Here is a 27,779-nt window from a genome sequence, read left to right as displayed (position 1 = left end):
ATATTAAAAGACAATTAATCTACATGGAGAAAGACATAGCCTCAAAAGAAGGGGAGGTTTTTTTTTTAGTTAATAATGGGGAAAATTTTTCCTTTACAGCAGGTGAGGAGTTTTAGGTGCAAACATTAGAAGGGACATATTAATGTGAGTATTAATAATGTACAAAATGGTAAGTGTCTTCATACAGGTATATAGTGCTTAATTATAATTATAAAAAGTGAACTAAATTTGGGATATTTTTAGAGTAAAATAGAGTTAGTCAGCCTCAAGCTCAGAACCAAACTGCTCCAAGCGAGCAGCATCAGCTTCAAGATCCCTCACCATAGAATGGTTCACTAAACCATCATCCTCGCTTGCATGAATTTGTCTTCCACCAAACCTGTCCAAATCATTATTAACACTAGCCATGTTTAGTTGTCGTTCAAATCTCATTTTAGCTTCTAAATTTCTAAAACGTACATTTTTGGCCTGAAATTTTTCAACCGTTCATTTCAATCCAGAACTTTTCAAAACAAAACTATTTTGGTCTCTCTCTATTTTATATGTACCAAAGCAGTGAGGTTTCTAGAGTATAAAGTTTTAAAGACTATGAAAGATATGATAACAATTTGGTTTTTAGTTTTTGAAAATAAAGTTTACAAATGCTACTACTCAAATATCTTTGTTTGATTCTAACTTTGCCCAACTTCCAAAATCTAACCCAATTTTGAAAATTAAAGAAAAAATAACATTTAAAAACCTTTTTTAAAATGTTTCTCGGAGATGGTGAGAACTGAGTAAAGATATTGCGAGAGAACAATTAAAATTTTAAAAAACATTAAATTAAAAATGAAATCATTTATCACTCAGAAGTTTAAAAAACCACTTTAGAAGTTTGAAAGTCAGGATAGTAAGCTTAGTAGATAATCAAAAATGAGATTTAAACCAGAAACAATTAAGCCCTATTTGGTAACCATTTCGTTTTTTATTTTTGGTTTTTGAAAATTAAATCTATTTCCTCCTCATTTCCTACAATGATTTTGATAAGAACTCGGTTATCTATTCACTGTTTTAGCTCAAATTAGCCTAGGAAGCCGAGACCTCCTCCCTTACAAGCTCACAAGCTTAATTCAAAATGAAACTTCTATTATCTATCCCTCTCCCCTACCTCATGCTTTTTACTAATTCAGCAACAATAACAGATTTTCCCCCATAATGGTCCCCACTCTTCATTCTCCTCTAACTACCTATATTCTCTTCCTCATTTACATTTGTACCCCCTTCCTATTTTTCTTGTTAATTCTTCTTTCATATTTTCTAAATATGGGGAGTCCCTCCCCCCCAAAGCACCACCTTGTCCTCAAGGTGAAAGTCTGGAAATTGTTTGACGATCTGTGCTCCTCCTTCCCATGTTGCATCTTCGATCGGTAAGTCTTCCCCCCATTAGATGAGTACTTCGAAATCGTTGGGTGATGATATGGTGGTGCCGATCTTCCGGATCCCCAAAACTGCTATTGGTTTGAGTTTATGTTGCTTTCCTAATTGCCAGGCTGGTGGTGCAATGATTCTCGGTAGTAAGGTGCCTACGGCCTTCCTCAATTGTGAAACATGTAGTACGGGGTGTATGCTTACATCGAGGGGTAGGTCTAGTTTGTATGCTACTGGTCCAATCCTTTGGACGATTTGAAAAGGGCCAATGTAGCGTGGAGCCAACTTTGGATGCTTGTGCACTAGTAGAGAGCTTTGGCGGTATGGTTTGAGTCTGATGTATACCCAATCCGAAACTTCAAAATTTACTTCCTATCGTTTAGAATCTGCTAGGGCCTTCATTCATTGTTGGGTTGCTTCTAGTGTACTCTTCAATTGCTTGAGCATTTCATCTCTATTTTTCAGTAACACATCCACTTCTCCTACTATCGCATTCCCATGCTCATAATAGACTAGTGGGGGTACCGGTCGACCATATACTATTTCATAAGGTGTCGGCTTGATGGCTGTATGATATGATATGTTGTAATTGTACTCAGCCCATGCCAACCATTTAGACCACTGTGATGGTGTTTCCATGGTGAAACAACAGAGATATACTTCCAATCCTCGATTGACTACTTCCATTTGCCCATCCATTTGTGGATGGTATGATGTGCTTCTCTTAATCTGAGTCCCCATTAGTTTGAATAGCTCCTCCCAGAATAGGCTAGTGAATATCTTGTCTCTATCCGATATTATGCTCCGAGCAACTCCATGTAGTCGTACAATTTCTAGGAATATTCCAACTACGGTTGCTGTGGTAGATGGCGGAGGGCAAGGAAATGTGCATACTTAGACAGCCGGTCAACCACCACCAAAATGGAGTTATATCCCTCGAACTTTGGCAAGCCATCGATGAAATCCAAACTGATATCTTCCCAAGTCAGCTCTTGTATAGGCAGTGGGTGTAGCAATCTGGCGAGGGCTAGTGATAAATATTTGGTTTGCTGACAAACCGAGCAGTCTCCTACGAAGGCTCTTACCTATGCCTTCATGCCTTTCCAGAAAAACTCTTTCTTCAGCCGTTGGTACATTTTAACTACCCCATTGTGTCCTCTGATTGGATTATTGTGGAATTCTTGTAGCAGCAAGGGTATGGTTGGTGATTGTGGTGGCAGTGCAATGCGTTGCTTGTATAGCAGGTCTCCTTGAAGTGAATAACCTTGGGGGTGCGGCTGTCCCAATCAAATATTGTCCCGAACACCTTGTTGCTCCGGGTCTTGCTCGACTTGACTAGCGAATACTACTGGATTAAGTGAATTAATCACGCTCAGCATAGTCATTCCATCGTGGTAGGCAATCTAGACAGGGCATCGACAGCTGAATTTTCCAGTCCCCTCTTGTATTCAATGTCAAAATCATACCCGATCAACTTGGCCACCCATTTCTGATAATCTCTCGCGATGATGCGTTGTTCCAACAGAAATTTGAGGCTTTTTTTATCCGTCCGCACGATGAACTTCCTCCCCAAGAGATAGGGCCTCCATTTCTGCACAGTTATAACTATGGCAATTAGTTCTCGTTCATATGCGGCTTTGAGGCGATGCATTGGTGGGAGAGCTTTGCTGAAGTAGGCTATTGGTCGTCCTTCTTGCATCAATACCACCCCAACTCCTACTCCTGACACGTCCGTTTCCACTATGAATACTTGGTTGAAATCAGGGAGCTTGAGGGTGGGGAGTTGAGCCATTTTTTGCTTCAATGTCTCGAAAGCCTCCTGTGCTTCCTCGTTCCATTGTAACTTATCCTTCTTAAGTTGTTGTGTTAATGGGAAGGCAATGGAGTGAACTACAAACTTGCGATAGTATCCGGTCAACCCCAAAAATCCCTTTAATTGCTTCACTGTGGTCGGGGTGGGCCATTGCAGCATAGCCTCAACCTTCGAGGGATTAGCAGCCACTCCTTCAGCTGATATTATGTGGCCCAAGTAGTCGATCTGATTGGCCGCGAAGGTACATTTCTTGAGGTTGGCCATAAACTGATTATCTTCCCACGCTTGCAACACCAGGGACAAATGGCGCACATGATCACATAATGAAGAACTGTAAATTAGGATATCATCGAAGAACACCAATACAAATTTTCGTAAATATGGGTGTAAGAGTTCGTTCATTACTGATTGGAACATTGATGGGACGTTCCTTAATCCAAATGACATGACTAGAAACTCGTAGTGGCCTTCATGAGTTCAGAATGTCGTTTTGTGGATGTCTGATGGTGCCACTCGAATTTGATGGTAGCCGGATTTCAGGTCGATTTTGAAGAAGATTTGTGCTCCGGCTAATTCGTCAAGAAGTTCATCGACCATCGGAATGGGGAAGTTATCTGGTATCGTGGCTTAGTTCAAGGCCCTATAGTCAACACAAAATCGCCAGCTCCCATCCTTCTTTTTAATTAATAACACGGGGCTGAAGAACGGGCTTACACTTGGTTGGATAATCCCAACGATGAGCATTTCTTCTACCAATTTCTTGATCTCATCTTTCTGGAACTGAGGGTACCTTTATGGTCTGTCGTTCACCGGTCCAGCACCTAGCTTTAGTTCAATATGGTGCTCATGGTGTCGTACTGGAGGAACCCTTCTACTGTTTGAAATACCGACTGGTATCCCTTCAGAACTTCCCAGATTTCTGGATCGCTTCCTTCCTCTGTTCGGCCTCTGTCTTCCCCTGCTGCAGTCAAAAGAGAATTCAACTCGAGCAATATGCCTTGGCCTTCTTCCCTAACCAATTTCATCATCGATTTGAGGGATATTTGGACCTTCATCAAACTGCGATCTCCCTTCAAATGCACCTGCCAATCTCCGATTTGAAAATCCATTTTCGATGTGCTCCAATCACATTCAACTCGTCCCAATGTTATCAGCCACTGTACTCCCAATACTACATTGGCGCTGCCCAGAGGTAAAGGGAAGAAATCATTAATAATTGTGAGGCTAGGGAGGTTAAAGATTACCCCTTTGCAGATACCCGTCGTCCTAACTGAGGTTCTTGTTCCCAACATAATTCCATAGCTTGTCGTGGGCGTTTGCGATAATTTCAGAGTCGTTACCAGCTCCCTGTCAATGAAGTTGTGGGATGCTCCGCTATCGATGAGGACGACCACATCCCTATCCCCAATAGCCCCCTTGACCTTAATTGTTCGAGGCGAGTCAATTCCTTCGAAAGAATTGAAGGAAAGCTCCACCGCTTCGTGCTCGATAGTCTCAACTACCATGGATTCCAGAGTAGTGGCCGTTGGAATATCAACTTCGCCTGGTTCCTCCACTGCGTCGTCCGTCTCTTCATCCCCTTCACCGTCATGGTACAGCAGAATGCTCAATTCTTTTCTCTTGCAACAATGCCCCGAGGTATACTTCTCGTCACAACGATAGCACAGTCCCTTGTCCCTCCGATTCTGCATCTCACTGTCGGACAGCCGTTTGAACGCATCGACCGTGAACGACCTCCCATTTACATCCTTCAGTGTGACCGAGTTAGAAGACGTACCTCCACTGCGGATCGAGTTGAGAGAAATTGTTCGGGCTGTCTTGGTTTGGGCTATGGCCTGTTTGACCCGTGGTGGTATTGAGGCCCGAGTTTGAAGACATACCAGTGGATTTCGATGGGCTTGGGTCGCCTCCGCCCCATTTCTTTCTTCGGGCTTCTTCAATATCTTCGATGATCTGGGTCATCCTCATCTTCTCCTTCAGCCCAATTAGTTTGAACATTCTCATCTTGATTTGGATATCTTCCTTCAGCCCGCTGATGAATTTGCTTTCCAACTTTTCATCTGAAAGATCCTTCAATGGTCCCGATAGCTGCTCGAACTGCCACCGATACGCACGAACACTGTCGTCCTACTTCAATGTGAGGAACTTAGCTCTCCGATCTTCTTCTTTGACCGGTAGAAAGTGTAGCAGGAGCTGTTCTTTGAACTTCACCCAAGTATTCATCGACGTCCTCTCCTCTTCCTACTGATGCCATTCCAGAGCTTCCCCTTCCAAACATAGTATCGCTGCTTCGATTTTATCCTTCTTTGATAAACGATTGACCACGAAATACCTTTCAACCCTATGAAACCAGCCCATCGAATCTTCCCCTATTTCCCCTTTGAATATAGGAATTTCTAGCTTTCTCAATCTCATATCAAATAACGGTACCTCTCTCCTCTCCCCGACATCTTCTTTCGTCAGCTGTTTCCCTTTGTCCGTCATTGTCTTCTCAAATGAACCTGATTCGCCCTCGAGTGTTTCCGACTTCTTCGACCAAACCTCCAATGCGCGAATCATTTTCTGCTCCAATGTCTCTCCCAGAGCTTCGATCTTAGCTGCCATAACATTCTCGGTAACTTGTTGCATCTCCCCGAATCGTTGATCCATTCTGTTTTCCATCCCTACTTGTAGTAAGGTAAGTTGCTCTTCCACTGCTGATAATCTTGCCTCCATCTTCTTCACCATACCCTTCCCTAGAAGGAACAGCTCTGATACCAAATTGATAAGAACTCGATTATCTATTCACAGTTTTGGCTCAAATTAGCCTAGGAAGCCGAGACCTCCTCCCTTACAAGCTCGCAAGCTTAATTCAAAATAAAACTTCTATATCTATCCCTCTCCCCTACCTCATGCTTTATACTAATTCAGCAACAACAATAACAGATTTTCCCCCATAGTGGTCCCCACTCTTCATTCTCCTCTAACTACCTATATTCTCTTCCTCATTTACATTTGTACCCCCCCCCCTTCCTATTTTTCTTGTTAATTCTTCTATCATATTTTCTAAATATGGTGGGTCTATTAGATTTCCATTTTTCTTAAATACAATAGTTGAATTCTTAGCCAAATGGTTACCAAAGGGAGCCTTAACTTTTGAAAACAAAAAAGAAAATTAAAGAAACAAAATGTATTACCATCTGCCATTCATCAACTCAATACATTTCTGAGCATCCTTCCTATCCTTGAATCTTATCAGAACCACACCTTGTGGATGGTTTTCACAAACCTATATCCAACCAAACCAAAAAATAAAATAAAAATAATAGATCAAATATTATCTCAACAACAATCAAGTCTTTGAAGATAGTCGCCCGCTTTTTTATCATCTTTTGTATACAGCTCTCACTTGGTGTAAACTCACCCCATCTTTTTGTGATTATAGTCTTACATCTCTTACCATACATTAGAATAATAGGGGTGTTCAAAAAACCGATCAACTCAACCCAACTCGTGTGGTTTGGGTTGGGTTATAACTCATTTAGGTTGGATTCAAATAAATGAAAATTTTATGAGTTGGATTGGTTCATGGGTTCACCAAATATAACCCGAACCAACTCGAACCACCCAAATTTATTATTAACTTCAAAATATTTTTTTTATTACTTATAACACAATTATTTATACATGTATTGATTTTAATTTTATTTAATTCCAATATTTTTTTAATAATTTATTCTTCAACAACTCTTAAAAGTAGTTTCTTTGCACTTTAGAAAGAAAATTTTCACTATATAAATTGAAATTGAGTTGTTAATCTTAATTCGATATATGAAAATAATTAAATTAGATTTTTACATTTTTTACGTTTTGCTTCTTTTTAAAACAAATTTTTAAATAAATAACCCAATTAACCCGAACTAACCCAATCCAAATATTTCATAGTTGGGTTGGGTTCATTTTTTAATAAGGATTATTTTGGTTGAAGAAATTTACAACCCGAACAATTGGGTTGGGTCTAAAAAGTCTTTCAACCCAACCCAACCCAACCCATAAACACCCCTACAGAATACTATTATGTAATCTCTCACGCTGATTTCCCCGTTTGTAATTTCATACTATCAATGAAATTTTTCTGACTGTTTCTCATAAAAAAAATCAACAAAGCACTCTTGTACCTAATATATAAATTTATACCTAAAATGCCAAAACTTTATTTTCGAAATGCTAAAATTCCAGCAAAGATTCACATTATCTTGATAGAATTTTGCTTTTCAAAACAATATTAATTTACAAACAGAAAGACCGAAATTTGGAAAGGAGAGGGGAAAAATGTTCGTTACCTTAACTGAATCCACAGGACCAAACCTTGTGCTTTCCTCCTTGACATCTGTTTCTATTTCTGAAGCTAAATTTTCATCGGCCTACAAGATACAACGTTCTAGTTTTCATTAAACAATTCCAAACCGAGCCAGAAATTGTTTCATCATAATTAGACTACATTATGAGGTTAATTGCTCTTAACATCTGTCCAAAAATATTTTCAGTCAAATTAGAAACTACTTAACATGGAAATTATGCATAACACATCTATTAATGAACACACACACATTCTATGTTCAATAAAAATAAAAAACTGGCAGTATTAAGGTGGCTAACACCATAGACCAGCTAAGCTAGTAGATGGAAGCTTCTAGTGTTGACGAAACGGGGTAATAACTATGTCAGGCTAAGTGTTAGAACTAATATATACATTTATACCTAATGATTTATAAAAATAATATATAAATAAACAGGATTTTAAATTTTATATTTAAGAAATTAGAATACTATAATAATGAATATTGAATTTCTAACTGACATTAGAAAATACAATATGCTACTCGACTGAAAAATTATTTAGTAGAAGTCCACTCCAGTTTCACCATAAGAAATGAATAAAATAACAAATATCTATTATTATCACTTGTTACAACCTCTTGGAGAAGCCACAAAAGATAATAGAACTAACCCTCATTTCAGCAGGTGTGAACATGAAACGGAGAATAACAGTTGCAGGAATTGAAACTTGTGCATCATCTCGGCCACCTACACAAAGTAAACAAACAGGAAATTATTGCCAAATGAACTCTAGGTGCATGTCTGACCATCGGAGCATCACGACACTCTTTATTGTCGAATGAACTCTAGGAGAGGTAAAAAGGGAAATTATTCCCAACAGATTTTTTTTATAAGAAACCATTCCCAAACTGATGCTTAGAAGTAAAGAAAGAGAAGCTGAGATGGGAAGGCAGGAGATGTGCGAGAAAAGTCTTTGCCAATGGTCAATGGTAATGAATCCATCCTCAATTTGTACCTACCTTTTCTTATTCCAGCCCATCCCTTCCCTTTTAGAGTCCTTATGAACAACCGATAAAATTCATATATTTTCCACTCAACAGTGGTCGAATGAAATGCTGACGAATTATTTCTTACACCTTCAGCATAAGGTGTATCCAGTGTTTTGAAAGGCACAAGGTGCATTAAGGCACAATGGCCCCCCAGAACCTAAGCGCGCACTATATATAAAAAAATATGAAAGTATATACATGTGTATATACACAACAAAACCTTGATGGAAAGAAATAAGACTTAAAAAGGAAGAATATATAAAAGATAAATAAGGTTAAAGTTATAAACAAACCAACTTGGGATGTACCAAAATTATTTTTTGGAGCAACAAATGTGGCTGTCAACAAAGAAGAGAGATGAAAGCTGCTGTTTTAGAGTCTTTTGCTCTATTTTTTGAATAAAAAGCAGAGATGACTGTCAGACATGTGCACCCCATTTTCTTCTTTGTTGTTTTTAATTTTGATATAAAAAACATTAGAATATAAATATAAATAGCATCTCCTGATCCGAGTCTTGTATCGTTCTCTTTTAAGTACACATCTCTTGTACTTTCTTTTTATGCATTAATAAAAAGTCTGGTTTCCTTTTCAAAAAAAATATATAAATATAAATAAAAAATACTAAAATAGAGAAATAAATAGCCAAATATTAAATAACTCCAAAATAAAATTAAAAAAACCTAAGCAAATTCAAAAATATTAAATACCCATGAAAATAAAACATCAACATTAAATTTCAACTGCACATTTCATGAAAGATAGAACACTGGTTTAAATATTATAGAAGAGAAAATTTGAAAAAAGAATAAAAAAATAATTAAATGTTAAAAGAGTTGAAAATATTCACATTACACATGTTAGACACGTGCAAGCATGAGAGAAAACAATGAGATTGATTTAAATATTATTTTTACTAAAAGTAACGTTTTCTAAATGTACTAAAAGTAACTTTTATAATATATTTTAAATTTTAAATAGTTTAATAATATTAAATAATTTACAAGCCCACAGGACGCAGATCAAGAATGTCTTTTCAATTTCCTCTCTTTCTTCGTGCCTCTCATCTCATCCACCTCCTTCATCTTCTTCTTTAGGCTTCATCCTTTTCGATTTTCTTCACTGTGAGTACACTTTTTCACCATTTTTCTAGTAATCACCGGCAACCATAACGAGTTCTTCCCCGGCTTGGACATGGCAGCAGTAAACCCTAAACCATAATGCCGTAACCATCCACGAAGAAGAATTGAAAGATAGAGGTGAAGGCTGTAGTAAGGCGTATGCAGTAAACCTTCCCCGGCTTCCCCGGCTTGGACATGGCAGCAGTAAACGCTGTAAGGCACACGCCTTCTTCCATGCGCCTCGCTTTTCCAAGGCGAGGCACCATCGTTGTGATCATTAAAGCATAAAGCATGGGTCCTATCCTAAAAACATGTCTATCCATATCCAAGGATTCAAACCCCAGCTCTCAATTATTAAAATAAGTGATCGAGCTTCTTAGAGTCTGAAATATCTAGAACAACACTAACCGTACACAAGAGAAACAAGGACGGCCTAACTTACATGCTATGAACAAAACTGTATTATTATAAAAATAAGAATAAGAATATGAATAATCGAAATACAGAATTTTATTTGCATGTTCAATAACAAAATAAAGTAAAAAATATTCTGGGAACTGAACACATACCCCAGCCAAGTATCTTATCTTCAACCTTTTTTAGCTTCTTTTTCTTCTTCTTGTCTACTTTTTTGGATACAAATTTATCCCCTGCACGTGGAAGTTCATCAAATGAAACAAAAGGTTAGTAACAAAGCGCTTGGTTGTCACAACATTGAAGACCAAATAATTCTAATTAGTAAAGAAAAAGAATGTAAGAGATGTTAAAAAAATGAATCGTTGAGTAAACAACACCTTTTTGCTCAAACTTAGCTTGAGTAACAGACATTAGCATTTTTCCACCCGGGCGAAGAGGTGTGCCATCCAAAATTTGCATAGCCAAAGCAACAGAAGGTTCCTATCCAAGCAAACACAGAGTATACCATATAGAGTCCAAACAATAATCACTTGGGAAAACTATACACGGAGGACAGGAAAATAAAAAGGTAGATGGTAAAGATGAGGATAAAACAATTACCTTCAGATAGGAGACTAAAGCATCACCCTTCTTCTTCCCTGTCTCTCTATCAACATACAACTTAACACGGGGTTTTTTGGTTTCGGGATCCTGAACAATAAATAAATAACCACAATTAAGATTAAGAACAGAATACATTTGTAAGAGAACCATATATTCAACAGACAAAAACATGTCTCAATGAATAGCATACACTTTCACTCACACTGAAGCCATAAAGAATCTTTGCCAACCAGTGCATCCCATAAAACTTTTTCAAATGTCATTTCATAATTTGAATAATCTAATACTGACATATATTCATGAAGATACCAGTGGGAACGCCACTGGGGTGAGTCAAGATGGAGGATAAGGATATACAGCCAGTCCCCGACCAGTGACCACATATAACTTTGCAATGTTCCAAATGATAAATTGATATGATGAGTGCATGCCTCTTCATACTTTTGTGTTATAAGGTGGGTGGCACGAGAAACTGTTAGACCACCCATTAAGAATGTAAATAAGAGAAGGGATAAAAAGGGTTTACACCCATGGTAGAAGGATAGAGGGCTGGGCCCACTAGTACTTGTTTGGGGGAATGTTGGTATTCATACCTTCTTTTGTGTTAGGGTTAGTTATCTTGAATTTTGTGTATGAACATAGTTCTTGGAGGAGAAAGCAGCCCACTTAGTCAGCTGTAATCTTGTGACTCAGTATTTCAAACTTGTTTCCCCTATATTTTGGTTCTTTTATCATATTTGAATATCAATAGTGAGGTAGAAACCTCACAAGTGGCATCAGAGTTCGTTCGAACATCCTGGGGGTAGACGAAAATGACACAAAAACGAATCGAAGAACGGTTGAGCACGACGGAGGTTGATATCGGGAGTATCAAGCAAGAACCCCAAAGGTTGGGAGCACTGGAGAGATCAGTAGAGAAAATGTACTCCCTACTTGAGGAAATACATGGAGAACGCCATTGTCCTCAGGGTTTATCGAAGATATCCAAAGTCACCACTGGCAAGAGGAAACCTCAAACAGAGAATGAATCGGAGGAGAATGATGATGCAGAAGAAGGAGAGACCTCCCAACTGAGGGAAGGATTGGAACAGCAGGAGAGGATTAAGTTTAAAAAGCTAGAGATGCCGATGTTCAATGGAGAGGATCCAGATGGATGGTTATTCCGGGCGGAACATTACACCTTCTGACCGAAAAAGAAAAACTAAAAATAGCAATTATGAGTATAACTCTTTTCGTTGGGCAGAAAATCGGAGGAAGTCCAAGACGTGGAAGGAGTTGAAATGGAGGATTTATGACCATTCCTGGCCACGTCAGAGGGGAACGCCGTGCGCACAATTTTTGGCGATCAAACAAGGTGTGGTGGCAAAGTATGTGCAGAAATTTGAAGAGCTATTGGCTCCGTTGCCGGACTTGGCAGAGGATGTCTTGTCGAGCACGTTTACAAACGGCCTGGACCCAGTGATTAGAGCGAAAGTTTTCTCCATGAGGCCCATGGGCCTCGGCCAATTTAGCAGAGGATTGGATTCAAGCGGCCCAATCAGCCCAAGGAATGTAGGGGAAGGAATGGAAATCAATTCAAAAACCAACGGCTAAGAATACAAACAGGATAGTGACACGTACTGTCACGTTGACAGAAAAAATCCCTTCCTCAATCCCTACGCCTGGAGCGAATCGTCAAGACCCTCAGTTTCGCAGGTGGACAGGCTTGGAACTGCAAGCTCGAAGGGAAAAGGGTTTGTGTTATCGTTGTGACGAGCCGTTCAACAAAGGCCATCGCTGCAAGAACAAAGAGTTATGTTTCTGTGTGGTGGCAGACGACCTTGACGACACGAAGATGGAGGACGTCATGGAGGATTGCATGTTAGAAGTTAGCCGGTGGTAGAACTCTCTCTGAACTTGATGGTGGGGCTTACCACTCCGGTAACATTTAAGTTGAAAGGTGTCGTAGAGGGTCAAGAAATCATTGTGATGGTGGATTGAGGTGCGACCCATAACTTTATCACCGTATGCATAGTGGAGCTCCTCAACCTTCCTTTGACGAAGACAACGAACTATGGAGTTATTCTGGGTTCGAGGGAAGCCATACAAGGCCTAAATGTGTAGAGGAGTCATCGTTAGCCTACCGGAACTCACGTTCGTAGACGACTTTCTACCATTGGAATTGGGTAATTTAGACATGGTTTTGGGCATTCAATGGCTTCGCAAGCAAGGAGCAATGACGGCGGATTGGAAGGAACTCACCATGATGTTCGCAGTGGGAGAGTCTAAAGTGATGGTCAAGGGGAACCCAACATTAGCCTGCATGGAAATTTCACTTACGATGTTAGCCAAGACGTGGCATCTGGATGATCAAGGGTTCTTGATTGATTTTTAAGCCATGGGAATCCCACGTGAAAACCGGGAACTCATGCTCACTGACACCATAGCGGAACTCCAGCCCGAGCTTGACTTGTACAAGCGGAGTTTGAAGATGTGTTCGATATGCCCGATGGGTTACCTCTAGTGCGACAAATAGACCACCGCATTCAATTAAAAGCAAACACTGACTCGATCAATGTAAGACCAGCTATCCACATGCACAAAAACGGAAATAGAAAGGTTGATCGACAAGATGATGACTTCAAGGATCATACAGCCGAGCATTAGTCCTTTCTTGAGCCCCGTGATTGTAGTAAAGGAAAAAGATGGGAGTTGGCATTTTTGTGAAGACTATCGAGCGTTTAACCGAGCCACGATACCGAACAAGTTCTCTATTCCCATGATTGACGAGCTATTGGACGAGCTCAATGGTGCTCGAATTTTCTCCAAAATAGATCTGAAATCGAGATACCACCCGATACGAAAGCAACAGGAAGATGTGGGGAAGACCACATTCAGAACGCACGAGGGCCATTATGAATTCCTCGTCATGCCATTTGGGTTAACCAACGCCCTGGCAAGGTTTCAAGCACTCATGAATCAGGTTTTTCGTCCCTACCTTCGTAAATTCTTACTCGTTTTCTTCGATGATATTCTGGTGTACAACATTGACATGGCGACACATCTGGAACACTTGATTGTAGTTTTTTGACTCCTCCATGAGCATTGTTTGTACGCGAATAAGAAGTGCCAGTTTGCGAAAGATAGAATTGAGTATCTAGGACATTGGGTATTGGCCAGAGGGGTGGAAGCCGATGAGGAAAAAGTTCGTGCCATGGTGCAATGGCCCATTCCGCAGAGTGTGAAGGAATTGAGGGGATTTCTAGGCCTAACCAGATATTACAGACGCTTTGTGGCCAATTATGGGGCCATAGCCACACCGTTAACACGATTGACCAAAAAGAATGGATTCGTTTGGTCTGAGGAGGCTACTGAGGCATTTGAAGCCTTAAAGAAGGCCATGATCACGATGCCCGTTTTAGCTCTACCAAATATCAGCCTCTTTCAAGAATGAGATGGATGCCTTGGGAACTGGACTAGGGGCGGCTCTATCTCAAAAGAAGAGGCCCATACCCTTTTTTAGCCAACAATTATCGCCGACGGCCAAGGAAAAGTCGGTTTATTTTGTAGAGGGCGCCTGGTTCTTTCGCGCACTTCTTGTCTACTGCCCACAATACTCCACACTTTCCATAACTCGGTTATTGCTAGCCATTCGAGATACTTGAAAACATACAAGCGACTATCTGCAAAGTTGTATTGGGAAGGAATGAAGTCGGATATGAAGAAACACATGGCCGAATGTGCGATCTGCCAAAGAAATAAAACACAAGCTCTTTCTCCAACTGGGTTATTACAACCGTTGCCCATTCCCAACCAAACATGGGAAGATATATCTATGGATTTTGTGGAGGGTCTACCTTGCTCGAAAGGATCCGAGGTTATTTTTGTCGTGGTGGATCGGCTAAGCAAGTACGCACACTTCATAGCCCTGGCCCACCCATACTCCGCAAAGACGCTAGCCACATTGTTTGTGAGGGAAGTGGTGCGCCACCACGGGTACCCCAAGTCTATTGTGACGGACAGTGACCGAGTTTTCCTCAGTCATTTTTGGAAGGAACTTCTCTGGATGCAGGGTACCCAATTGAAGCGAAGTACGACGTATCACCCTCAAAGGAATGAACAAACGAAGATAGTTAACAAGAGTTTGGAGCTCTATTGGCATTGTTTGTGTAGTGAGAAGCTAAAGCCCTGAATGACAATTTACCTTGGGCTAAATATTGGTACAATAAATCGTACCACACGTCGCTCTAAACTACTCCCTATCAGGTGTTGTATGGGCAAGCTCCACCCCTGATCATATCATACGGACAGCCAAAGAGAACAACGAATTACTCAGTTGAGCAACAGTTACAGACAAGAGATGAGGTCTTAGTGCCTATGAAGGACCATTTGAATCACACACGAAATCAAATGAAAAAATTTGTTGATGCCCATCGTCGTGACGTACAATTTGAAACGAGAGACTGGGTCTATTTGAAAATTCGCCCTTATCGCCAGAAGTCTTTAGCAAAGAAACATTGTGAGAAGCTGACACCAAAATCTTTTGGTCCTTTCCATATTATGGGATGCGTCGGTGAGCTGGCATACTTATTGGACCTGCCGTCCATGGCCCAAACGACCCAGTATTCCATGTCTCTCAATTAAAGAAGTCCATTGGGAGCCACCACGTGGTGCAGTCGGACATATCTCTCCTAAATGATGAATTAGAATGGATCTTGGAACCGAGTAAAGTTTCTCAGATGCGTTGGAATGAAGTTGAACAGAAGTGGAAATGCCTCGTCAAGTGGAAGGGGCAAGCAGATCATGAAGCAACATGGGAATCCCATGCATTATTCAAGCAACAATTTTCGGATTTCCCCCTTGAGGCCAAGGTGGTTCCTCTGAACGGGGGTAGTGTTAGACCAACCATTAAGAATGTATATAAGAGAAGGGGTAAAAAGGGGTTTACACCCATGGTAGAAGGATAGAGGGTTGGGCCCACTAGTACTTGTATCGGAGGAATGTTGGTATTTATACCTTCTTTTGTGTTAGGGTTAGTTATCTTTGAATTTTGTGTATGAAAATAGTTCTTGGAGGAGAGAGCAACCCTCTTAGTCGGCTGTAGGTATCTTGTGACACAGTATTTCAAACTTGTTTCGCCTGTATTTTGGTTCTATTATCATATTCGAATATCAATAGTGAGGTAGAGACCTCACAGAAAACTAGAGGAAGCATGAAACTTCTCAAACAATGAAGATTGATAGACTTAAGATCTGAAAAATGGATGGAACTTTTCAAAGAATCAAGATTAAATAGAAAAGCTATAACTACATTGGATAATTTATGGGTTGTTCCTGAAACAAGAAATTTAGTTTGGGGACTACCATCTTTTTGCTTCTCGGATATGGCTGAATGAAAAAAAATTGGTTATTTGTGGTGAGAAAAAATTGAACTTCAATTAACGTGGAACTGTGGGAGCGTGGGCTAGTTTTAATTTCAACCTCTATGTTTTTTAGGATCTACACATGCATAATATCATAGCCATACCATGTCGGATGTAGCCAACTCATTCAAAAGGGTTCGGGCCAATGTATTTGTATGATCCTTGCAATTTGACTCTATCTACACTCTGGACCTAATCCTATATAGGCCCTAGAAATTTCGCAGGACCCACTCATGATCTACTGAAGGGCAAGAAGCTTGATTGGTTCAATTCCAAGTCATGAGATGGTGGTGGCAGAAAGGAAAAGGCACACATGGACGCAATTTTGGATTTTTTTTTTTTTTAAAGTTTGGCTTCTTGAACTATTGTGGAATGCTTTGATAAAAGATGTCTGAATTCTCTCTTAAAGAATTGGATTTGTCTCGGTAAAAAAGGGTGATCAGTGTAATAATCCATTAAACTAGTTAACGTATGCTTGATGTTTCAATGTAATGCAGTGGCAAGGGATTGAGACAAAGAGATCACCTGTGATCAATCAAAGCTAGGTCAAGGTGCTTGAGACAATGGTAAGCCCTGAGATAGCATTCATGCCACTGGGGGCTCAAAGGAACGTTTTGAGAAGAATAGTGTTGAGAGGTATGGAGATTAACATTCTGGAGGGAATTCAGGTGAACGAGATAGGTTACCAGTCTTATCTTTAGTTGCCAATGTCCCAATGATACAATTTTCATCTCTTTGGAAAAATAGCCTTTGTTAATCCAAGTCATTTTTTCAGCCTATTTCAGGTTTAAAGGTTAACATAGTTAAGTGTTAGGTACTTGGCATTAACTATGATGATAATGAGTAGAAGCTAAGTAAGTGAGCGCTGTTGGTAAGTTTCTTTTTTTTCTTTTTTTCTTTTTTTTTAGGGTCCAAATTGATACAATGGACAAGCTTAGGGCCAAAATTCATCGTTTCCTTAAAATAAAATATGTATCAAATATGGAGTCAACACAACCAGGACAACCATACATTGAATTTATCCACTCATGTAAGCATAGCATGTCAAACTATAAATACCTCCTTTATTATTCCACACTTCGAAAAAACTTCCACGACCTGCAACATAAAACAAAAAGTTACATCATCCTATGAAAACAATGCTCAAAGATACAACAATTATTAGTACATTCCTAAAACATACTTCGTCAATAGTAACATCCTCTGGCAACCCTGTTACGTAAACATGTGTATTTATTTTTAGTTCAAACCAACCATCAGGACCTTTATTTGCTTCCTGCAGAAGGCATTCATTAAGCAGAAAGAAAAATCGAGTTAGAATAGCAAATAATTTTTCTAGAGTGGCCCCTCATCTACCCTCATAAATAGATTGTCGATACAATGCAAGGAAAAACCTTTTTTTCAACTTGATTGCCAGACAATTTTCTCTTCCCATTCTTTTTGGTCTCAATGTCCTCACTTTTTCCGTTGGCTTCTTTTGTGACATGATCTTCTTCCTTGATGGAGGTGGAAGGAACAGAATCACCTTCTTCCTTGATGGAGGTGCAAGGAGCATCCGCTTCAAGCTGTGGAAATACTTCTTCTTCTTGCATGAAAGTCATCTCTTCGGGCCCATATTGCTCATGTTTAAAAAATGCATCATCCTGTTAAAAGTCAGGTCATTCAAAATTATATCTGTGTTTGATACTACTCAAGCATTGTACAAACAAATGGATAGATCATTCAAAATTATTCAAAAATCAGATCTACATGAAGTTCAGCTTCTCGAAGTTACACAAACCAAATAGACTACAAGAGTCCGAGTTTCGCGCTCCTGACTACAAAATTCTATTAGGTTTCTTTAATCATGCTTTTATCTTTCCTTCATAGTTTTTTATGTTTATGCTTTCTCATGATTTGTTGCTGTTCTTTTATTGCTTTTCTCACAAGTCCAAGTTTCACACTCCGAATACTATATTCTGTTAGGTTTCCTTAATCATGCTTTTATCTTTCCTTCATAATTTTTTATGTTTATGCTTTCTCATGATTCTGTTTGTTCTTTTATTGTTTTCCTCCCGACTGTACCGTTGAGCATTGGTGAAGAATTTTCATATCTTGTAAAAAAAACTGTTTTTTTTATATAACGACTTTAATGGAGAAAAAAAATGAAAGAATACAAGGTCAAATAAAAAACCAAGCCCACAAAAAGGAGAATCCCACAAAAGAAAGGAACTCCAACCATACAAAATAGTACCTATTAAATGATTACAAAAGGTTTACAAAATCGATACCCAAATGGGAACATTTTTTTTTAATAAGAACTTTCATCGAGAAAAAAAATGAAAGAATACATGGGCATACAAAAGTCAAGCCCACAAAAAAGGGACTCCCTCTACCAAAAAAGGACTCCAACTATACAAAATAATGTCTATAGAATAATTACAAAAAAAAAAAAAAAAAAAAACCTTTGAAATTGAAACCCAAAGAGGAACATGGAATCTAACCAGGAATCTAATATCACTAGGGTCCCTTTCCACCCCTCTAAACACCCAACTATTCCGCTCCCCCACAAGATCCACAAAATTGCACTCACCCTCCCATCCATAAAAAGCGGCCCTCCTCCCTAAAAGGCGGATTGATGAGGAACTCCTCGATCATAGCACTAACATTTTTATGACGAACATACATCATACCAAACGTCTAGAGGAATAAATCCCAAACAGTACATGCAAAATCACAACGCCAAAAAATATGGTCCAAGTCTTCCTCCACCAAAGACAAAGAATACAACAAAAAGACTCAACAAGCGAAGGCAACTTCCTCGCAAGTAGATCCAACGTGTTATGTTAGTTGTTAACACGGCCGTAAAGTGCTAGGTAAAGAACCTCGCCTTCTTAAGAATCTTAATCCTCCAAAGCATCGCAATGACCGACACTCCTAAGGAATAAGGATCAACCAAACACTATAAGAAAGACTTGCATGAAAACTAGGTCAAGGGGTGATCATCAGTCGGTGGGAGTCAGTCTTGAGCTAAAACTGACGTCAACCACCGACATATCGGTTTCAGTCGGTCGGTCTTGACTTATTTTTGGGAGATTGGTGGCACCGACTGGCCATCCATCCAATTGGTCGATCGGTTTGTGTCCCGACGAACTAAGAAAAGAGAAAGGTAAAAAGAAACAAGGGAGAAAAACATAAGCGATGGAGAAAAGGAGAAAGAAAGAAAGAAAAAAGATTGAGAAGAAAGAATTAAAGAAAAAAAGGGCATATATAGATATATATATAAGAGGTGGCACAATAGCTAGTAGAGGTGTTGCGGCCGATTGAGAAGGAAAGAGAAGAGAGAAGGAGAAGAAGGAAAGGAATCGGATGGGATGAGAGTGAAATAAGAGAGCGAAAAGAAGAGAGATCAAACAGGAATTATGATTTTAGGAATATGTGAAGAGAAAGATGAAGATTTTTTTAGTATTTAAAATGAAGAGTGGTTTTCTCAAAACCATTAGAGCTCATCGTTTTCACACATAGTTTTATGACAAGTCAAATCCTTCATTAATTATGCTAACAAGGAATGTGCATGGTTTTTCAAAAGTTTTTAAATAATGTGTAAAATCCAGTTGGTCGTTCGGTTTTCCCATCTATTTTTTCACTCCGACCGACCGACTAGCCAGTTCTACATCTTAGGAAATCGATTCCAACCGCCTTGCTTCTTAGACCGGCCAACCAACTTTGGTTCGATCGATTTTGGTGGATAGGATCGGCTATTAGTGTTCTCTTGCACACCCCTAACGAAAACCCATCCAAAGGATTAACATCCCTCCTCCTTCTTCAAAGGAGTAACCCTCAAGTAAAGAAAGAAATGTAGCAACCTTCGTCGCCACCCTATCGAAAAGAGAGCAACGGAACTCAAATGAAAAGGGACATGAGCTCCCTGTCCACGCAATAAAATCTTCGACAAAATGATTTTTTAGGGACAACAGATGATCCGGAAGAGGTGACAAAGCACGAAGAGGTCTCTCCCCCACCCAATGATCTTCCCAGAAGTATGTGTCTCTCCCCTCTCTGACCACACAACAAACCAAATGGACAAAAGAAGAGAGCTCTTTCGAAATATCTTTCTACAAATTCCAGAAAGTACCCTTAACACCCTTAGACGACCACTCGAAAGGATGGGGATCATCTTTATTAGGGACAATAGATGATCCAGAAGAGGAGACAAAGCACAGGGAGGTCTCTCCCCCACCCAATGATCTTCCCAAAAGTACGTGTCCCTCCTCTCTCTGACCACACAACAAACCAAATGGACAAAAGAAGGGAGCTCTTTCGAAATTTCTTTCTACAAATTCCAAAAAGTACCCTTAACCCCCTTAGATGACCACTTGAAAAGATAGGGAACATGTTTATTAGCAATGATTCTACACCACAAAGGATTGGGATCAAAGGAAAAATGCCACAAACCATTGGTTTAATAAAGCTTTGTTTTGTGCCCTAAGATTCTCGATTTCAAGACCCCACAAGGAAACCAGTCTCTTGATAACCTCCTATTTAATCAAATGGGACCCCTTGCCTTTAGCTTCTCAATCCTTCTCAAAGAAAATCGTGCATGAATCTCTCTAGATTCCTACACACCTCAGGCTCACACGGGGCTCTAAAAAAGGAAAAAAGGTAGACAGGAATGTCATTCAAGAATGATTTGATCAAGATAAGCCTACCAAATTTAGAAAAGAAGCCTTATTTTCCAAGAAGCTAGCATCTTCCGAACTTTATCCAACACAATGTCCCAAAAAGAAACAGACTTAGGATTGCTCCAAGGAGAGACACCAAGGTAAGACGATGGAAGACTATCAATATCACACCCCACCAACTCAAGACATCTACTAAGATTTTCCTCGTCACAGTTGATCCCCATAATAACACTACACTTCCATCTATTAATTCTCAACCTTGACATCTCTTCAACGAAGGTAAGAATATGGTTCAAAATCAAGAACGACTGCTCCCTTCCAGAACAAAAAAGAGTGTCATCAGCAAACTAACGATGGGAAAGGGCAGCCCTATCTTAACCCACCTCAAACGGCTCATAGACATTGCCCTCAACACACTTGCCAATGCTTTTGCTAAGAACATCCACAACAAGGAGGAAAGAGGTTCTCCCAGTCTAAAGCCTCTAGTAGCCACCACTTTACCTTTAAGGCCCCCATTAATAAGAAAGGAAAAACTCGCATTTCTCTAGCAGCCCCACATCCACATTTGCCACTTGTAATCAAAGCCCTTCTTCTCCAAAACCCCATCCAAAAATTCAAAGTCACGTGATCATAGGCTTTATCGAAGTCAATCTTAAGATCACTCCTTCCTTCTTCCTAGACCTATAATCCTCAATCGCCTCGTTAGCAATGAGGGCCTGATCTAGAATTTGTCTTCCAGCAACAAAAGCCCCTAGACATTCAAAGATCGTCGACAGAAACACCCTCTTCAGCCAATTAGCCAACACTTTTGCCAAAATTTTATACACTCTAGTAATCAAACAGATCGATCTGAAGCCCTTCACCCTCCTCAACATCCCTTGTGTGATGGATGGTGGATCCAAGCAAATTATTTCTTTGATTTACTCGAGGACTCCAATTCAAATGCTAAGTTAAACTGATTTGATTAAGTGCTGTCAGAGGAACAACTTCAAAATTACAATCTAAAAGAAATCAAAGATCACTTGAAGAAAAATTCACTAAATGGGATGAGAGATGAAGCTAAATATAAAGCATCTTCTTGATATTCATTGTTTGGTATTCATTGTTTTCACTATTCAGTAACATTTGCTTTTCACGATATTGGATGTAATTGTTCCCCTTATTTTAGGGAACTATTTTTTACTAAGAATGTTTGCAACGACTCTGGGGTTTTGATATTTCAATAGTCCAACTTACTCCTAATGGGAGCATCATATTTTGTAACTTTTCACTAATTTAATGAAGAACTTGTTTAAATTAAGAATATGTGCACATCCCAAGGACTCCTACCACTACCTACTCCCCTACCACCTTATAACATCTTTCCCAACAATCATGACCAGTTTCTACCAATGTTTTGAAAGGCACACTCGGGGGCACGCCTAGGTTCGCAACAATGGCGCCTCGCCTTGGAAAAGCTAGGCGCATGCCTTACAGCGCCTTCCAAGAAGCATCGAGGCACACTAGCTCTTTCACCTCTATCCTTCAATTCTTCTTCGTGGATGGTTGCTGCGTTAAGGTTTAGGGATTACTGCTACCATGTTCAAGCCGAGGAAGAACTCGTTATGGTTTCAGTGGTTATAAGAAAAATGGTGAAAAAGTGGACTTACAATGAAGAAAATCGAAAAGGATGAAGCCTAAAGAAGAGATGGAGGTGGATGGGATGATAGGCACGAAGAGAGGAAATTGAAAAGATATGCCTTGATCTGTGGGCTTGTAAAATTATTTGATATTATTAAACTATTTAAAATTTAAAATATATTATAAAAGTTACTTTTAGTACATTTAGAAAACGTTACTTTTAGTAAAAATAATATTTAAATCAATCTCATTTGTTTCTCTCGTGCTTACACGTGTCTAACATGTGTAATGTCAATTTTCAACTCTTTTCAATTCTATTAACATTTAATTAATTTTTTATTCTTTTTTCAAATTTTCTACTTCTATAATATTTAAATCAAAGTTCTATCTTTCATGAAATGTGCAGTTGAAATTTACTGTTGATGTTTTATTTTCATGGGTATTTAATATTTTTTTTAACTTGCTTAGGTTTTTTTCCTTAATTTTATTTTGGAGTTATTTAATATTTGGCTATTTATTTCTCTATTTTAGCTTTTTTTTAATTTATATTTGTATTCTAATGTTTTTTATATCAAAATTAAAAAGAACGAAGAAAAGAAAATGGGGTGCACATGTCTGACAGTCAACTCTGTTTTTTCTTCAAAAAATAGAGCAAAAGACTCTAAAACAGCAGAGCTTTCATCTCTCTTCTTCTTTGCTGCCAACCAACTTTTGTTGCTACCAAAAATAATTTTGGTACATCCCAAGTCGGTTTGTTTATAACTTTAACCTTATTTATCTTTTATATATTCTTTCTTAAGCCTTATTTCTTTCCATCAAGGTTTTGTTGGGTATATACACATGTGTGTGTATATATATATATATATATATATATATATATATATATATATATATATATATATATTTTATATAGTGCGTCTCATGAAAAAAAGCTCACGCCTTTTTATGCGCCTTGTGCCAAGGCCCCAAAGGGCCATTGCGCCTCAGTGCGCCTTGTGCCTTTCAAACACGGGTTTCAGCCACAATCTTTTTTGTTCATTACAATTTTGGTTGATTACAAACTATAAAGAAAGAGTACACCAAGATCAAAATCCTGCAAGAATCCATAAGATAGGAAATAGAAACTATAAGAACTAAAAAAAAAAGAAAACAAAAGAAAAGAAAAGGCTGCTGTTTATGTAGAATGTTTTTTTTAAACGAACGGAAACAAAACTTTTTCATTGAATTAATGAAATAAGACTAATGCTCAAAGTACAAGGAGACCAACGAAGAAAAGAGGAAAAAAGAAGATACCAAAAAAAAAAAAAGACGGTTGTTTATGATTGAATTTCTCACCAGTCCTTTGTAACTTTCTGTGCATAAAAGAAACAAAAATAAAAGAAAAATAGAAAGGTGAGGGAAGAAGACTTGGATCTATAGTGCCATGGCAACTGATTTCCGGTTTCAAACTTCATCTCTTTTAAGGTAAACATAAGACACCACAAATTGAAATCCTACATCATGAACAAGGTTCCTAGGAATAATACCTGAGGTACCCAGGCTCTAAGAGCCCTGTCCCACTTGTATGTGGTCCCATCATCATCAGTGAATTCCTCCTCACCCTCTGGTGGTGTAGTAGGTCTGTCAAGATCACCTTCCACCATACCAAAATTCCTGCTGCCAGAAGGACTAGACACTTCCACTGTGGCTTCTGTTTCTCCAACTTCCTTCTGATATTTCTCAAGCTCATCATCGTCATTGTTGTTGTTGGCAGCGACTAAAAAAGTCAATGAGCATTACACAATTATTTGACTAAACTAGTTACTCATAAATAATTAATGAGACAAACAAGACTTCACCTGCAGTTGACAAATGAGAGTCTTGTTCATATACTTTCACTGTCAACCCAGGAATAGACGATAATGGCTGCCATTCACTTTGTCCTTCAGACCAGGCCAGTGTACTCTCCAGGAGATACCCATTTAGAAAATGCTCTGCCCAGGGCGAATAAATAACTAAATAGATGTTTCAATAGCTCTTATACCAATTGAACATGATACTGCGTGCTATTGTTTACTTGTACAACTGAAATTCAAGAAAGAAAGATTGAAAGTAAATTTGAGGAACAACCGGCAGTTGACAAGATAAAAAAAAATAGTTGTCATGAAATGAGGTACCAAGGTACATTCTGACTCCAGTATGTAACTCATCTATTTCCCTCAACGAATAACAAAAACCACAAGTGATGTTTGGAGCAATATCAACCAGCTTATACAGAAATGTTCTGTTCAGTTCTCATAACTCACCACGCAATTCAGAAAATGCATATGGACCAACATGTTGCTGATTTTCACCAAGAATATACCATCCAGCTTCAGTCACCATTTCTGAGTTCCCAACAGAATTGTTATCCATACCTACAAAAAAACATGGAGATCATACAAACCCATTTCACTAAAGCAGACCTACTAACAATTTAAACATTTGATCCTGCCAAATAAATTTAAATGTGCAAGTTCAAATATCAGGAATGAAAAACAATTCACCAGGATAATACATATATTTAGAAACATATGTGTGTATCGGAATTGCTTGAGCTCGCGCAGACAGGAGGACAAAGGGAAGAGCTGAACGAAATGGACTTGTGAAGAAAGCAGAGAGGGCTGCGGTAGTTAGTTGAACTGAAAAGGAGAGAACTGAATTGGAGGGGAAAAAACCCCAGTTTATAGAATCTATAGCTATAGCTATAGCTATATCTAAAGATCTATAGAATGTATAAAAGGCACAATACGGAAGAAAAATAATCCACATTCATAGAACACGGTGATTGGTTCATTACCAATGGATTAAACAACTACTCCTAATTAATAATTGAAATTATGTCTGGGCACATGCTTCATCAGGTTTGAACTTCTCACTCACAGTAATTGATTCGCATTCCAATCAGAAATACGTATGGATACATGCTCTTATTTCCATAAATTTAAAGTATCATTAATTACTGTATTGTTTAATTGAGGGAGAGAATTTCAATTTTCAAAGAAAAAAAATTGTCTCCTCCCAATTATAATCTACAAATATACAAATACAAACCAAGTTGAAGTAGTTCGGTCAATCAATCAAGGTAGGAATTACAAGAGAATTGGATAACTGGTTCATGGCCGAATCAAAATATGCATACACAAACCACGTCCCTTCTGTCATTAGACAAGTTGTCATTTGAGTTTTTCTAAAAAAGTGAGAAGGAAGACATGGATGGAGATTGAGAGAATACCCGTAACAAAAATGGAGTAAAATCAGTGCAGAACCGCTAAGGGAGGCTGGGGCACCACGAACGAATAAAGCGACGGTGGCAGTGAACGGGAGAGAGGCGGCGGCGACACTGAGCTGCTGAAACGGAGGAGGAGACGGCGAGAAGAAGATGGAGAAATGATGAAGTGGCGCGGTGCACAGACGAAGGTATGGAGTTTTCACCCAAGTGGTTAGGTTTTCCTTCAACTTTTATTCATTTTTATTTTATTTTACAAAGTGGCTTGTTTATTTTAGAGAGAGAGAGAAAAAAAAAAAAAAAAAAAAAAAAAAAAAAAACGGGGGGGGGGGGGGTGCATTTCGTATTTTACTTTTTTAATTATTCGATTTTTAAAAATAAGTTTAAAATGTTTCCTAAATTTATTGTCATTATTTTAAATTAGGAAATAATTTTTAAAAAATTTACCTCTTCTCTCTACAATTATTATTTATATTTATTTCTGTAATTTAAAATTGTAACGACCCGATTTTCTACTACACTTCTAGAACGCCAATACATGCATGCACAAGCTTGGTAATGTATACTTCTCAATAAAATTTTATTAAAAGAGACAAAACTTGTATTCTAAAATAATAATATCATAAAACACTGTTCGGGCACCCCTAACTCTAATTTAGAATAAATTAAATAAACCAATAAATTAACTAATGATTAATTTGTTAGGTTGTATGTCCTAAAACTCGTAGTTTGTAATAATTAACATATTCTAATATCAAAAAAGATGTTATTGATGTTTATCAATAAAACTATTGTTGAATATGTGAATTGCACTTGTAAAGTCTAAATCCAGTAAACTAAATATCCATGGCTATTATTTGAATACATTAACTTTATGTAGAGACATAAAAGTAGATCAAGATCAGTAAATAGCTAAAACGGTCTATAGGGCTGGGTAACTTACTTTGGTAACACTATAAAATGCGGTCCTCTCTGTAGTTGTTACAATTCGTTGTAAAGTGCTACAAACGAAGTGATTCTGATTCGTTCATGTATTGACATGAGGAGTGGGGGCGTTATATGCAATGAGTTTGCATAAGATCGGACCAAGAATTAAGTCACTCTTACTTTATAACGTTGTTTACTGTTTAAGACTGACTATTTCAAAGCGATGGCCTAGGTAAATTGACTTTAATCCTGAGCGAACTATGAACTCATGTTTATTCGGGATTATCCTTAAATTTTCATGGGTGAAGGTTGGCTCAACAGCGCCAGCTCAATGAGCCTCCCATTTTAGGGGTAAAACCGAGTAAATAGTTGGGGACATAGGATGCGAAACAGAATTTACTCCTACCCGCTTTTAGGGATAGTAGAGAGGTCGTTCCCTTCAATGCTTACTTCGGGTCTTGAACAAGGGGTCCCACCCTCTCATTGGCCCGAGAGTGACTCAGCTTAGTGATTGGATCACAAACCAATTGTTCATTAGAGGATCAGTGGGACTTAAGAAGCTAGATGTAATCTCGAGATAAAACAACTTTTGACCCGACCATTATTACGAACGACCTATAAAGGGTTAACTTACTAATCATGGTTATATCGAGTTGACATAATATATCTGCGAGGGGAGTGCAACTATTGGGCTTTAGTGGAGTGACCCGGTAGTTAACAAATGGTGGTTAATTAGGTTAAAGAATTTAGCTGGTTAATCGCGGATTGTTGGAGCCCATTATCTGTAGGTCCATGAGGACCCTACTAGCTCATATCGAACTAAACCTTAGAAGAGTGTGAGAACATATTTGAAATGTTCAAATTCAATTTTTGGAGCAAAGCGTTAAATATATACAATATATTTAATCTAATTTTTAATTGTGAATTAAATATAAAGAGAGAGAAAATAGGAGATATTTAAATAAGATTTAAATATCAAGATTATGAATAGTGATTCATATTGATTGGGATTAGTGTTGGATTTAATATTAAACTAAATTAATTTATTGTTTAATTAATTATTTAATATTAATTTAATTTTTAAAATTGATGATTAGAATTAATTTTGAAATTATATGGAAATAATCAAAATGACATTAAAAGTCAAATTGTTCACTAGGTAAAAAATGTAATGAAAGTCAAATTGTTGACTTTTG

The 27,779-nt window shown here is 38.4% G+C and overlaps 1 protein-coding gene across 1 annotated transcript; it reads right to left on the bottom strand.

Moving 5' to 3' along the window:
• Window positions 1–36: 36 nt before the first annotated feature.
• On the bottom strand, window positions 37–25,901 carry ELF9 (RNA binding (RRM/RBD/RNP motifs) family protein). The gene is made up of 14 exons (XM_039026648.2): window positions 25,663–25,901; window positions 24,695–24,805; window positions 24,248–24,382; window positions 23,936–24,165; window positions 17,523–17,771; window positions 17,312–17,404; window positions 17,188–17,226; window positions 10,725–10,814; window positions 10,502–10,604; window positions 10,277–10,357; window positions 8,211–8,287; window positions 7,543–7,623; window positions 6,397–6,488; window positions 37–379 (listed from the first exon to the last, which is right to left on the bottom strand). The coding sequence occupies exons 2-14, from the start codon at window positions 24,801–24,803 to the stop codon at window positions 256–258; spliced, it is 1,503 nt and encodes a 500-aa protein (XP_038882576.2). The 5' UTR covers window positions 24,804–24,805; window positions 25,663–25,901; the 3' UTR covers window positions 37–255.
• Window positions 25,902–27,779: the final 1,878 nt, after the last annotated feature.

Source organism: Benincasa hispida, chromosome 3 (assembly GCF_027475165.1).
Source record: "Benincasa hispida cultivar pf3 chromosome 3, pf3_genome.v1.1, whole genome shotgun sequence".
In the NCBI taxonomy this organism is placed as follows: Eukaryota; Viridiplantae; Streptophyta; class Magnoliopsida; order Cucurbitales; family Cucurbitaceae; genus Benincasa; species Benincasa hispida.
The sequence above is the reverse complement of the archived record's forward strand: the minus strand, read 5'-3'. Positions and strand labels throughout refer to the sequence as shown.

Bases quoted from the DNA above. Each gene is read 5' to 3' on its own strand.
- ELF9 (XM_039026648.2), bottom strand. From the start codon at position 24,803: ATGGATAACAATTCTGTTGGGAACTCAGAAATGGTGACTGAAGCTGGA. The intron at 10,605-10,724 runs GTAATTGTTTTA...TTGCTTGGATAG, and splicing joins CTTTAGTCTCCTATCTGAAG to GAACCTTCTGTTGCTTTGGC. The intron at 8,288-10,276 runs GTATGTGTTCAG...TACTTTGTGTAG, and splicing joins AGATAAGATACTTGGCTGGG to GTGGCCGAGATGATGCACAA.